Raw genomic sequence first — 14,125 nt, forward strand, 5'->3', positions numbered from 1 at the left:
CAACTAAACACTCGTAAATATTATTATTTTTGGACTAAGAGTAAGCACTTGTAATTTTTCTACACATTTCTGGAATTGTTGGGACAAAAAGGGACTATCTGGGGAGAAAATCCCGGAAACCCTTCCGAATTAGATCTCCATGAACCAAAATGCGAACCATTAGCAGAGTATTTATAATCGGAAATGGCGTCCCCGGTGCAGAAAATCAGTGCTTCGGTTTGGTTCGAGCTTTGGGCTTATCTCATCGACAAACACTATTTGTAATCTATTTCTCTCTCTCTCTCTTTTTTTTCATTTTTCAGTATTTTGCTATATAATTGTTCTCATGATTTGCAATTTAGCTGGGTTTTATGTGCTAGAATGTGTATTTTGTTGTTCATCATCGTTTATGTGAGGTTCTATAGATTACATTAATATATATTAGCTAGCTTGTTATATAAACTTTGTTAGAAACAGGTTTAAGTTGTGGTGCTCAGGAAACTTGAGGAACTGGAATTAAGTAGGCATTTTAGTAGATAGGGAACTTAGGCAGCAAGTGAAAAGAGGTTAGGAGGGTGAATGATAGTATGATGGTTATTAAGCTAGTTGTGGGAGGGTTGAATTTTAACATAATTAGTGCAAATGCACCACCGCAACCAAGTTAGGACGAGGAGGTCAAAAAACTCTTTTAGGAAGCGTTGGACGAGGTTGTGAGAAGTATACCTCACACTGAGAAGATATTTCTAGGAGGAGATTTTGATGGTCACATAGGAACCACTTCAAGGGACTATGATGATGTTACATAGGAGATTTTTGATATAGTGACAATCGCCCAATTTACCAAGTGAAACTTTCTTTTCCTGCTTGAGTTATCCCACAAAAATCTCTTTGAAGTTTTTTCAATTTCCTGTAACACTTACTGGGGCGTGTAACAAAGACATGAAATATGTGAGAATGTTCGACAATGTAATCTTCATTAAAACTTCCTTCCCCTCCTTAGATAAATCTCTTTTGCCTACCTGCAAATCTCTTTTCTACCCTTTCTACTACTGGGTTCCAAACTACCAGGGCATTATTAGAGGCACCTAGATGTAAACCAAGATAAGTAGTAGGAAGAACCCCAATATTTTTTAACCTTGTCTTCTGTAATTTGATTATGGTGATTGAAAGAAACACATCAAACTATTCATTGATGGAGATCTAATTTGTTTTTTCTTGACAACTTTTATGGAATTTGTGATTGCAAGTTGTTGGAGTACATTCTACTGATTCTAGTCTAGTCTACCTCGTGTGGCATTTGAAGACGACATGATATAAGAGGTTCTATTTCTGCAGTGTGTCTGCAAATGGACCATACAACAACAACATACCCGATGTAGTCCCACAAGTGGGGTTTGAGGAGGATGGGGTGTACCCAGACCTTACCCCTACCTTGGGAGGTAGAGAGACTGTTTTCCATGGACCCTTGGCTCAAGAAAATAACATGAGTGAAGAACCCAAGGCAAAATACTCAACCATGCATGACAAAACATCTGAAAAAAGAACAGTAACTTCAAAAAACAATATGATAATTGAAGTAGAAGGAACAAAAATCAGTAATAGAAATCGAAGAAACAAGAAACTACAAGAGTAATACTTTTCTGGACTACCTCTACCTCTCCTGAAACATTCATAGCCAACCTCTTACACCTCCGCACTAGACATCCGTGCATCTCCTCTTCAAATGGACCATGTTATGTGGAAAAAAAGAAAACAGTTTTCTATGTTGGATTAGATTTTGAAGGAAAATCAACTGCACTATTAGTTCTCTGCATCATTTAAGTTCCTGCTTGGCATAGTTGTTTAATGTGTCATCATTTCTCATCTGGTGTTTGCAATTGTTTTGCTCATTGTTGTGCAGCGAGTTATCAGGCCAAAAGGAGGTATTAACAAGCGACTTCACTGGTTGCCTGTTTCTCTCCATAAAAGGTTAGAAAATGTCAGAAAATTGATTTATGGAGATTCATTTTCAACTCAAATAGCAGTCAGAGGACAGAAGTTGATGTCTCTTGCTGCCGAAAGACAGGGTACTGTGGATTTCTGCAAGTGCACTCATACTGAAAAGCTATCTTAATATTATATGTCAAATGATTGTGTTTTGTTGGTGCTGATGCAGTTTCTTCAGATATTCTAGAAGCTAATGCAAAACATATCGCAACACTATCCTGTGAAGCATTTGCCAAGTACGTTCTGTTAAGTATATTTATGTTCCTCTATTTTGTGCATCCCAGTGCATTCTATGGTCCAAATGATGTGTTTCAAGCTATTAGTTGGGTGGTATTAAAGCAATGAGATAATCAGAAAATGGTGGATTCAAATTTTCTTTTTTTCTGTAGTAACCACTTTAGTAGTTCCTTCCCTCATTGTTTTTGGAAGTGAAAAGTGCCAAAAAGTGACGAAGTCAATGTGACATGAAGTGGAAAACGAGAAGTGAAGCGAACTATTTACTAAAAATAATAAAGTACCAAAATATATGAAGTTAGTACTTTGATAATCAACTTATAATTAAAGTAACTAACTTCAGCATCCAATAGAAAATAATGTCGATATTAATTTAATTCCTCAAAGTTGTAACTTAAAGAACCGATTGCATATTGTTGGAATCACACTGCGCCTCATTGTTTGAAGCTCACACTTCGCTGAAGCGCATGGCTTCACCCATGAAGTGATAAGCCCTCTCTTAACATCACTTTAAATGATGTCTTTTAATTACACTGCATATTTTATTAGCAGCTAGGCAGTATAGTTTGGGCTTCTGTTTTTGAAACATATCGATATGTATATATATGCATTTGTTTTAAGCACTTCTCATTTTGTTTGATCATTTTTGTTTTGCTGTTGAACTACTACTTTTTTTTGTTTGAAAATTTATTGAAAATTTTATTAGACAATAGCACCTACAAAGTGCAATGAAGTTGTTGAACTTCATTTTTGACTATAGGTTTGTAGATGTTCATCATCTTAAATCTTACTGAAGCGGAAGTTGCACATAGAGGGGCTTTTAGGTCCTTACATGTTGCTCACTCTAAAGTACGTAGTGCAAATTAAATTCTTTAAGGACAACGGTTTGGAGGAAAAAGTTGTGGAGTGGAATAGATTTACTGGTGATGAACAATGATGCGAACAGTTTTTTTCGAAATTCCTGGAGATTCTTCTTACGTCTTTTCTATAATCGAGAAATCTCTGAACTAGTGGTGCACGGTTTGAAACTCGGTGGATGCTCCTTGCTCTACCCTTCTCCACTTAAACAACATGCCTTTGCCTGGGTTAGTGTTCAAACGCGTAACATGCGCCTAACCCACACATCACGTGTTGCGTTCTTACCACCAGACTAAAGTCCTGGGTGCAGGGAATTCCTTTTATCTTAAGGTTGAACATAATGAATATTGTTGTTGGCCTTGAGCACTTGAACTTTCTTGAAGATCGAAGTAATAAGGATATGCTCAATAATGGAGATCTTTCTCTTTACGGGATAAGTTTGACCCTGACTTGATAATAGAGTTGAAGGCTCAGAATTGGTATATACCTAAATATATTTACTTAGCAAGAGAAAGAGACAAAACTCTCAGATAATTGCTTTACATACTTGTTTTTTATATGTTTTTCTTGAGTCGAAGGTCTATTAGAAACATCTCTACCTTCACAAGGTAGGGGTAAGACTGCCTACACACCACCTTCCCCGGACTCCAATTGTGCGATTACATTTGGATGTTGTTGCACTAGTCCCAAGAAGGGAAGATGAAAAATTCAAGTATTCCTTTAAGGATATTTGAGTTTTTGTGGATTCCCGGCAAATGACTTTTATCCAAGGAAGACAAATCATGGATGCAGTGCTGATAGCTAATGAGGCAGTGGATTCCAGACAAAAGCAAAAGAAACCTGGAATACTTTGTAAGCTAGACATGGAAAAAGCCTATGACCATGTTAATTGGGAGTATCTTTTGACCACAATAAGGACAATGAGATTTGGAATGAAGTGGATCAGACATTGTATCGCCACTGTGAGATTCTCCGTACTTATAAATGGATCCCCTGTTGGTTTCTTTAGTGTGGAGAGGGGACTAAGGCAGGGAGACCCTTTGTCGCCTTTCCTTTTCCTACTTGCTATGGAAGGGTTGAACAATATGATCAAATCAGCTAAAGTGAGAGGATGGCTTAGAGGTTTTGAGGTCAGCAGACCTGAAGTAGAGAGTGTGGAACTTACTCATCTACATTATGCAGATGATACCTAGATATTATGTGATGCTGATGAAGGTCAACTAAAGATGCTGAGGGTGATCCTTTTGTTGTTTTGGGGAAATTGGAGCACTGCCTACATCATATCTTGGGATGCCTTTGGGGGCCAAATCTCAGTCATATGAAATCCGAAACAATGTGGTTGAGAAATGTGAAATGAAGTTAGCAAGATGGAAATCACAATATCTTTCTAGGGGTGGCAGATTGACCTTGATTAATTCTGTTCTTGATTCACTACCAACCTATATGATGTCAATATTCCCAATTCCCAAAAGTGTAATCACTAGGTTGGACAATATCTGAAGAAAATTTCTCTGGCAAGAAAACAGTGAGAGAAAAGGCTACAACTTGGTTAAATGGGATGCTGTGATAGTGGGGAAGAAGCATGGAGGTCTGGGAATAAAGAACTTGATGAATCAGAGCAAAGCCCTTAGGATGAAATGGTTGTGGAAGTTCAATAATGAAGAACAATCCTACTGGAAGGAAGTCATTAAGGCAAAATATGTAGAGGAAGACAACTGGATGACCAAAGAGGTGACTACACCATATGGGGTCAGTGTATGGAGATCCATTAGATCTTTTTGGTCTGAATATAAGGCTAACACAAAGATCAAAGTGGGGAATGGAGAGAAAACAGAATTTTGGAAGGATGTTTGGCATGAGGCAGGTAGGCTAAAGGTCTTGTATCCTTATATATATGCTCTAGTATCTCACCAATAGAAGACCATAGTAGATCACTGGATTCCTCAAGGGTGGAACTTCATTTTTAGAAGATAATTAAATGATTGTGAGATTCAAAGGGTAGTATATTTTTTCAACACCATTGGGCAATTTAATGGACTGGAAGGGGGTCAAGACATTTTGTGGTGGAAAGGCAATCGGAAAGGCAGTTTTAAGGTGGGTTGTGCATACAACTGGTTGAAGCACACCAATCAGCCTCAAAGTCACTGGCCATGGAGAGGAATCTGGAAGTCAAAAATCCCATTCAAAGTGGCATGTTTCGTCTGGTTGTTAAGCAAAGAAGTTGTACTGACTCAATATAACTTAAAGAAGAGGGGGATACCATTATGTTCTAGATGTTTCTTTTGTGGGAAAACTACTGGGACAGTTAACCATCTCTTTCTACACTGCAAGATCACTGGCCAACTATGGAGGTTATTCCTGAATCTTAAAGGTATGTCATGGACCATGCCTGCGAAGATCACTGAAGCAATCCAGAGTTGGGAGGAAGGAGGAAAGCAATCCAAGAATAGAGACTGATGGAGAATTGTCCCATCTAGTATATGGTGGGCAATATGGAAGGAAAGGAACTCTAGCGCTTTTGATAGTATAGAGAATAGTATGCAAAAAGTCAAACTAAATTGTCTTATGCTACTATGTTTTTGGTGTAATCAGTTATACTCAAATGATATTATCTCCATAATTGATGTACTAGACTCAATTTAGTAAAAGATAGTAGGATTTGAAGTACATGTTTTAAATATTGAACAGTACAGATTTAGTTTTGCCTTTTGAGGAATATACGAAGTTACCAGTTTAAAAAAAACAAAAAAATAAATATAAATTTTGTAATACAGTCTATCCCTAACGCGGAACCTGTTTTTAACCAATCAAAAAAGTTGCACATGAGGGATAGAATCTCATTTTATAGAAACTTTATCTAAAAAGAAAACAAATTGCACTGTAGAATTCAAGTTTAAGCTTGTTTGCTCGAATATTCTCTTTGACGTATCAACAAATAAAAGTTCTCTTTGACGCAATTGCATTAAAATGTTGCAATGGTTTTTTCCAGATGACAACAACAACAACAAACCCAACGCAATCCCACAATTGGGGTCTAGGGGAGGGTGGAATGTACGCAGACTTTACCCCTACCTTTGTGGGGTAGAAAAGTTGTTTCTGATAGACCTCGGCTCAAAAGAGAAGTTTTTCGAAGTAGGGCTTCAAGAAAATACGACAAAAAGGGCAGCCCGGTGCACTAAAGCTCCCGCTATGCGCAGGGTCTGGGGGAGGGCCCGATCACAAGGGTCTATTGTACGCAGCCTTACTTTGCATTTCTGCCAGAGGCTGTTTCCAAGGCTTGAACCCGTGACCTCTTGGTCACATGGCAGCAACTTTACCAGTTACTCCAAGAAAATATGACAACAAATAGCAAATATCCAGCAAATGAAGTAACAAATAGTAATACCCTTGGCTACAACAAAATTCTAAAATAGATTGGATATTCTTGAGCCGAGGTTCTATCGAAAACAACCTCTCTACCACTGAGGTAGGCGTAAGGTCTGCGTACACTCTACCCTCTCCAGATCCATTTTGTGGGATTACACTGGGTAAGCTGTTGTTGTTGTTGTATGTTATTTAGAGATAAAAGTCACGTGGGTATAGTGACTTGGCTCCAAGCAAACTCAAATGTCTCTCTCAGAATTATGGGAAGTACAAAACTAGCTGAGGAAGTTGAAGAAAAAAATATAAATCTAAAATAGAAAAGGTAACAGGTATATGACACTTGATCGATGCACAATCACATGTAAAATTGGTTATGCCAAAGGAAGTTGCTTTTGAGACAATGAGGGAACTGTCTATGCTTGTGCGTTGCAATAGTTCTTATGCAACTGCAATACTAATTTCGCGTGAGCTTGTTTACTACTTCTTTATTTGGAGGAGGTATTGTTGGATCAAATCTTGATTTTAGATGTTAATTACATCTGATCTTTCTATTTTACTTTCTCAAAATTTAGGGACGGTCCATCATTAGTAGTCGCATCAGGTCGTGATACTATCTCCATTTCCAGCTCAATAAAACAATTAGCTCCAGGATATGTTTTCACTGTGCAGGTTTGACAAAACTAAGCTTTGTTGTATGATATATAAGAACTTTTTAACCCAGTGATGGAAATACATATTTGCATAGATGAATTAAGAATGCTACTTCCTTAGTTTTTCTGAATATTTTTCTGTTGATGTCTAATATTATTAGTGCATCTGACGTTTCTCTTTTTCTCAGGCGCTTCATTTAATTTGGCATAGTTCTACAAAGTTTGGAAGTTTTAAAAGAAATTCTGAGGTCACTTCTCAAAAAATAAAAAATTCTGAGGTCATGCCACCCATATATAATTTTTTCTTTAACTAGGATCTGTTTGTTCTGAAAAATGGATGTCAGAGACTAATGAAATTTAATTTGCGTGTAAGCACAATTTCACTCTGGTGTTCCATTACTTTTTGGGACTCTATTTGGGTTTTGGGGTGCCCACAATTTGTTGAATCAAAATTCTAGTTTTACCAACTTGTCTTTGACTTTGTAATGGATTTAAAATTTTAACCAAATATGAAATGAGTGGGAATACAAATTCATTTGACTTTAAGTAAGGACTTCAAGTTCTTTAATGTGAATTTTATTCATCTCTGCAGACCAACTGTCCTGCACCTTTGAGATTGAATAATCATCGCTTTTAATTGCTGGCACATTAGATTCGGCAGATAGTAGTATTCACGTTGGTCATGTCACACACACACATAGTGGAAGGTAGAGAGGGATATCATGTGAGACAAGTGATCTCCTAAATAAATTGTTTTAATTTTTTTTTCTCGTATTCAGGATAATGTAGACCTTTAACATTAATACCAAAAGCCCTTTCTCCATGCCAATGTTGTTTGGAATTTCCTTCATATTTTTTTTTTCCTTCCATGTTTGAATTTCCAAAGGAGTATTAGAATGAAAGTATGCTAATAACATATAGTGCTGGGAAAAAGCAGGTACACATGCAAAGGATAGGATTAGATGGAGAATTGTCCCAGCTAGAATCTGGTGGACAATTTGGAAGGAGAGGAACCTTAGATGCTATGAGAGTATAGAGAATAGTATGGAGAAAGTCAAATTGAATTGTATTTTGACCTTATGTTTTTGGTTTAGCCAGTTGTATTCCAATGATACTGTTCTATCATTGACGTTTTAGATTCTCTATAGTCACACGACAGTAGATCATAGAATACTCTTGTAAATATGGTTTCAGTGCGACCTATGCACTGTTTTGTTTTATAATGGATACAAAAACAGTTACCATTGTCAAAAAAATAAATTATAGTGCTAGTTAAAATGGTAAGATTCTGTTGTGTTATGTTTTCAGATTCAACATCCCAGATCACGTCTAAATAGGTTTGACCTAGTGATCACACCTCGTCATGATTATTATCCTTTGACACCTGAGGGACAAAAACAAATTCCTTGGCTTCTTCGAAGGTGGATAACACCTCGCACATCTCCTGAGAGACACGTGGTATGCAAATTTCTTGAAAACCTTGGAGTTCTTTACCACCTGCAGATTTTATAGATATCTTCACTGAGAATTTTGAGGCAGATACTGACTGTTGGAGCCCTTCATCAAGCTGATTCTAATGCGCTGAAGGATGCAGCTTACACTTGGCATGATGAGTTAGCAACTTTACCGAGACCTTTGCTCGTGGTTAATGTTGGAGGGCCTACAGGTAGCTTGCATATTGAAGTCTTTTTCCTATACTTTGCTTTGAATATTTTGTTGTGAAGGGGTGATTGGCATTTTGACTGCCAGTATTTAATCCTCGTAGAAATATTAAGAAGTAAACTAACCAGGTTCTGAATGTGTTTTAGCCACAATTGGCATCATCTGTTACTATAGGAAATGGCTGTATAAACGCTATCTTTTGTTTAGCCCTTTAAGTTCATTTTTGAGTTCCTTTACTCGGTTATTTAAAACCACTTATTGGCTGCCGCCTTCTTATTGTCTTGTTAAGGACTCTGGATTTTATGGCATCTATTTAGAAACCATGGCTGATCATAAAGTAGTCACCATGGCTGGCCATATTTATATGTAAAAATATGACCTGATGGGGAAGGGAAATTGTTGGTTTTTAACAAACAAACGTGGGGAAATAACAGAGAAAGGCTAAAAGAAATATACTGGCTATGGATAAGAGGGAGTTGTTCAGATGGTAAGCACCCCTCACTTCCAACTCTAAGGTTGTGAGTTCGAGTCACCAATGGTAAAAAAAAAATACTGGCTATGCAATCAAAGGGAACTATTTTATTTAGCTTTGTTGAGCTCTGCATTTGTAGGGAACTTTGCGGTAACAAAAACAGTAAAAAGATAATCATTATCCTAACCTAGAATATCTCCACAGAATGAAATCTTCAACGAACTAATTACTAGAAAATAGGAATAGCGAGCTAACAAATTACTAGGACTTATTAAAAAAAACTAAAGCAATAAAATGAATGTATTTAGCATCTTTGTAATTAGGCTTTCACTGGCCCCTTTTGGATTTTGATTTTAATACAACTTGTTACTATCTCAAAAAAAAAAGCAATCTGTCCTGAGCAGCCAACTGTAGTATAAACCTGTGTTTCAACAGCATTATTCTATTCCAGACCAACTCTGCTATGACCATCTCTTTGGTGAAGGTCCCAACATTTCCAGATAACTTGTACTAATTGAATACGGACCATTAGTAGCTAGCGTATACCTCCCTTGCTCATACCAGTTTTCCATGCGAATATTTAGTTTGTGCAACCTCTGTCAATACTAGCTACAATCACTAGGTGTCTTGTGACCCCAAAAATCACCACTATTGTTCATATAGATTCCATTCACCCATCTTACCAACATTCCCCACTTATCCGACTGTTGCTGCATATCCTTCTTTTCCATCAGTAACCATATCAGCTTACCAATAGCAGCCAAATTCCGAAGTTTGCATCCTTCAATATTCAAACCTCCATGCTTCTTTGGTTTGCAAATTGTGGTCCAAGCCACTACTGACATCTTCTGTTTGTCCTCTGTGCTACTCCATAAGAATTGTCTGCACCTCCCATCTACTTCATTAAGCACGCTCTGGGGAAGGATAAACACAGACCCCCAGAAGTTATGCAAGGAAAATAGGACTGACTTAATAACCTGCAATATGCCTGCATAAGATAAGTGTCCAGCAGAGATTGCTCTGATCTTCTCTGTAAATTTGAGACACAAGTGATGACAATCTAGTTTATTCCATTTCTTAGGTGAAAGAGGCAAACCTAAGTACCTGATGGGGAAGGTTCCAAGGGAGATACCAGTTAACCCAAATAGCCTGTCCCTTGTTACACTGTCTACTGCAGCTAGATTTGATTTGTTAATATTTGCCTCTAGTCCTGAAGTGGCTAAAAAATGATGTAAATCTTGGATGATTCTTTGGACTGAGTTAGCATTACCTTTGCAGAAGATCATGAGATCATCTGCAAAGATAAGATTGCCAGGGTGAAACTGAAAACCTACAGTTTGGATTGCCAGATAATCACACTTCTGAGTCTCAGGGCGTTTTTAGCATTTATACATTATAAGCATTTCATAAAAGAGAAGCGTTGTTACATTTTAAATGACTGAAATCTAGTAACTTTGTTTATTGTGAAGACAAAGTTGTATAGATCAGCTTTCGAGTCAGTTCTCTACGATGACTCTGATATTCCTTTTGGCATAATAAATCTGCTTCTAATTCTTCTGGTGGAACTTGTCAAAATCTAGAATTTGCCAGCACAGTTATTACAACTTGTTAAACTAGTTATTTTCCTTTTTGGCTCACAAGTCTTTCTTTCCAGGTCATTGTAGATATGGTACAGACCTAGCAATGGAGCTAACAGCCTTGCTGCTGAATATTGTTCCAACCTGTGGGAGCATCAGAGTATCTTTTTCTCGTAGAACTCCTTGTAAGGTATATGATTTCAGCATTTTCATCTGCCAATTTTCCTTCTGGTGATTGGTTGTTGATATTGTAGTTAACAGGTCTCAGACATCATATGGAAAGAACTTGGAAATCATCCTAAAGTTCACATTTGGAGCGGTGAAGGTACTGCTGCCACAATGTTTGTATTCCTATCCCTCGCAGAAGAGAGCTGTCTCTTCATTGAGAAAATAAACAGCAAAAAGAAACAAGTAGCAGAAGTTTGATCCTCTTGATGAGCTAAAGAAAAGGGTGTTCTGATCTCAAATTTAATTGTTCCTCAGCAGATCTTGTATAGAGATTCAACAAAGAAATGGGGAATATAATTTGCTATTGAGGAAAGGATGCTCAGGAAAAAAGAAGTGTATTTGATTTATGTCCCTGTCAGATTTGTTCTTCTGTGGTTTTCATCAAACAAACTGCATAACATTCCTTTCTTCTTCCTCCGCCCACTCCACTTAAAAGAAGAGGACCACATGGTCTATCTCTGTTATGAAAAGCTTTTACTCGTCTTTCCTCCTATATGTAGATGGAAGACAATTGATAGTATAATCTTCTATTTCCCTCGCATGGTTTGAAATATTGACAAGAATTTATCTTCTGGCAAAAAAGTGCACCCAACTAACAAGAAAATAAAGCAAGCGATAAGATGTTCAGAGAGATACTTTTAATTTTTTCCTTCAAAGAGGAGATATTGCTGATATTTCAATTCTCGCCCAATTCACAGAATTATTCAGAATAGTGTCTCTAGTTGTATTTCCTTCTGATGCCACTGACTTAATGTATACAACCTTTTTACATTAATACCCTTCAGGTCCAAATCCACATATGGGACATTTGGCTTTTGCAGATGCTTTTGTTATCACTGCTGACTCAGTTAGTATGTTAAGTGAGGCTTGCAGTACGGGGTAAGTTGGCCTCTATTTTGACTGTTGTAAATTCAATGACCCTTCTGTTCTCCTTTTCGTTAGCATTTCATCTAAAGAGTTTAAGGTTCAGGAAACCTGTTTATGTAATTGGTGCGGAGCACTGTACGTGGAAATTCAGAGACTTCCATCGATCCTTGAAAAATCGAGGAGTGGTTCGGCCATTCGTTGGAAAAGAAGATGTGAGTAGAGTTGTATATATTTATATTCTAGGCTCCACTAGGCATAAGGATAACATCACACTTCTAGTTTCATTCTCCTTTGTTGAGTTTTTGTATGGACAGAAATGACATACTGATAGATATTGGTTTGTGGGAAGATAACTGCACAATATCCTTCTCTATCCTTTCCTGCTCTTTTTCTTCTCTTGTTTGCATCACTTCTGGCAGTAGGCACTATTTAATTTCTAGAACTCTAAAAGCACTATATAGTGTTGAAATACAATTGGAAGTGGTTAATTTTGCATGCCATTTGACAAATATCTTCTATCGCTGGGACATCTTTTATTTGGAATTCAAGTGAATTCACCTGTAAACATTAAGCTTACAGTCACTGGCCATGAAAGAGCATGATGCCTGGAATCAAGAGTTTTGACTTCATCTTCTTATTTTGTAGATATCTGAAAGTTGGAGCTATAGTCCCCTGAATGATACTAAGGAGGCTGCTGCCCACGTGATTAAAGCACTAGCCGTACGTGGATGGAGATTGCCATCATAATTTCTACTCAACTATAGTAGTAGTATTTATCTTGATTCAGGTATATTTACCAGTTTTAGGAAATGGAGTAAGAGGGAATTTGTTGATTTTCTATCATCAGGAGAAGTATCTATTCTTCTCATTTGGGCTGTTTATTATTTTCTGTCCACTTTTCTTTTGAGCCGAGGGTCTACTGGAAATAACCTCTCTACCTCACAAAGGTAGGGATACGGTCTGCATAAGTATACATAATTTTACAAAAATGTCCTCGTAGATTGATCACGAGTGATTTCTATAGCCCCTGTATCCTCTCATCAAATTGATTAAGTTAAAAGTTATAGTGGATCATTTTTCCACCTCCATAACTTCACATAGTTTTGTAAAAGATTGGTCATTTGATTTTATATGCTGGCTTTACTACATTGACATGTGCTGACTGTCAATGTTCAATAACAAGGGCTTTTGCTAAATAGGCTAATGTTTGGTGTTAAGATAAATCACAAGGCAAGATTTAGATGTAATGTGGCTTTCTTCTCTGGTGAGCTTTCATCATTCAAAATATTCTAGTAGCCTACAAGTTTATGGAAACTACTTAATATGTTGTTAGTTTGTCTTAAATGAGAGTCTAGACTTTATATGTTGTCATCTTAAATGAAAGTGGGGCACTATGATAGTGAGTCCTCCGTTTATTAAAAATGTTACTTATACTAGTTCTTTCATCATCATTAATACTTTGCAGCAAAAAAATTAATATAATACATAAAAAGCAACGTTTGCCCTTGGGAAATTATGAGTATCATTTACTATATCGTCACAGATGGACTACAAAATTTCGGCAATAAGAAAGTCTGTTACACATTTCATAAAATTTATGGATTAATATACATGAAAAATTAAGATAAATTTGAATTCCTGTTTCGTGACACAAGCTTTAAAAATGATACGTCCACCCCTGAAAAATTATAAGTATCATTTACTTGGCGGATGTTAGCACATGTGAGCAGCAAAAGTGATATAGTGGATTTGTTGTCATAGAAGAGATAGTTTAATAAAAATATTGCACTATTTCATACTTCGCTATAAAAGGTCACTTCCATTAAACTTTTAGATTATTGGAACTCATATAGTTGATGCAAGCTTATTTAGAATTGAAAGTACATATAAATTAAACTCTTAGAAATTACTATGGGAAGAAACATTTCAAAATCTTATAACTATACTAAATTCTTGATTTAATAATATCCATTAATGAACCACAATAACAACAATATTAGTATTGTACCCAAAAATAGAATCTCCCCACGAATTAAATAACTTGTCTAAAACTACTTGCATAGATTGTTGGGTTTCACACTATTAATGTGAGGTGGATTATAAAAAAGAGATGTTTTCATGCTATTTTTATGATTTCTTGAAACGTCTTTCGAAAAGAAATGCAACTATGTTAAAATTACAATTATCTCAATTGCAAACATATCTAAACGGAATTAAATATATGACAAGGACACCCCATATTATATCCT

At 36.6% G+C, this 14,125-nt stretch overlaps 1 protein-coding gene across 3 annotated transcripts; it reads left to right on the top strand.

Moving 5' to 3' along the window:
* Window positions 1-3: 3 nt before the first annotated feature.
* On the top strand, window positions 4-12,940 carry LOC129882183 (mitochondrial fission protein ELM1-like). 3 transcript variants are annotated; one of them, XM_055956368.1, is made up of 11 exons: window positions 4-260; window positions 1,880-2,045; window positions 2,135-2,210; window positions 6,993-7,089; window positions 8,379-8,528; window positions 8,658-8,736; window positions 10,859-10,971; window positions 11,043-11,106; window positions 11,795-11,888; window positions 11,980-12,088; window positions 12,522-12,940. In XM_055956368.1, the coding sequence occupies exons 1-11, from the start codon at window positions 150-152 to the stop codon at window positions 12,621-12,623; spliced, it is 1,161 nt and encodes a 386-aa protein (XP_055812343.1). In that variant the 5' UTR covers window positions 4-149; the 3' UTR covers window positions 12,624-12,940. The 3 variants fall into 3 exon arrangements, with proteins under 3 accessions (XP_055812343.1, XP_055812341.1, XP_055812342.1); XM_055956366.1 differs by having other exon boundaries at window positions 6-260; window positions 8,610-8,736; XM_055956367.1 differs by having other exon boundaries at window positions 6-260; window positions 2,135-2,201; window positions 8,610-8,736.
* The last annotated feature ends 1,185 nt before the right edge of the window (window positions 12,941-14,125 follow it).

This window comes from Solanum dulcamara, chromosome 3, assembly GCF_947179165.1.
Source record: "Solanum dulcamara chromosome 3, daSolDulc1.2, whole genome shotgun sequence".
In the NCBI taxonomy this organism is placed as follows: Eukaryota; Viridiplantae; Streptophyta; class Magnoliopsida; order Solanales; family Solanaceae; genus Solanum; species Solanum dulcamara.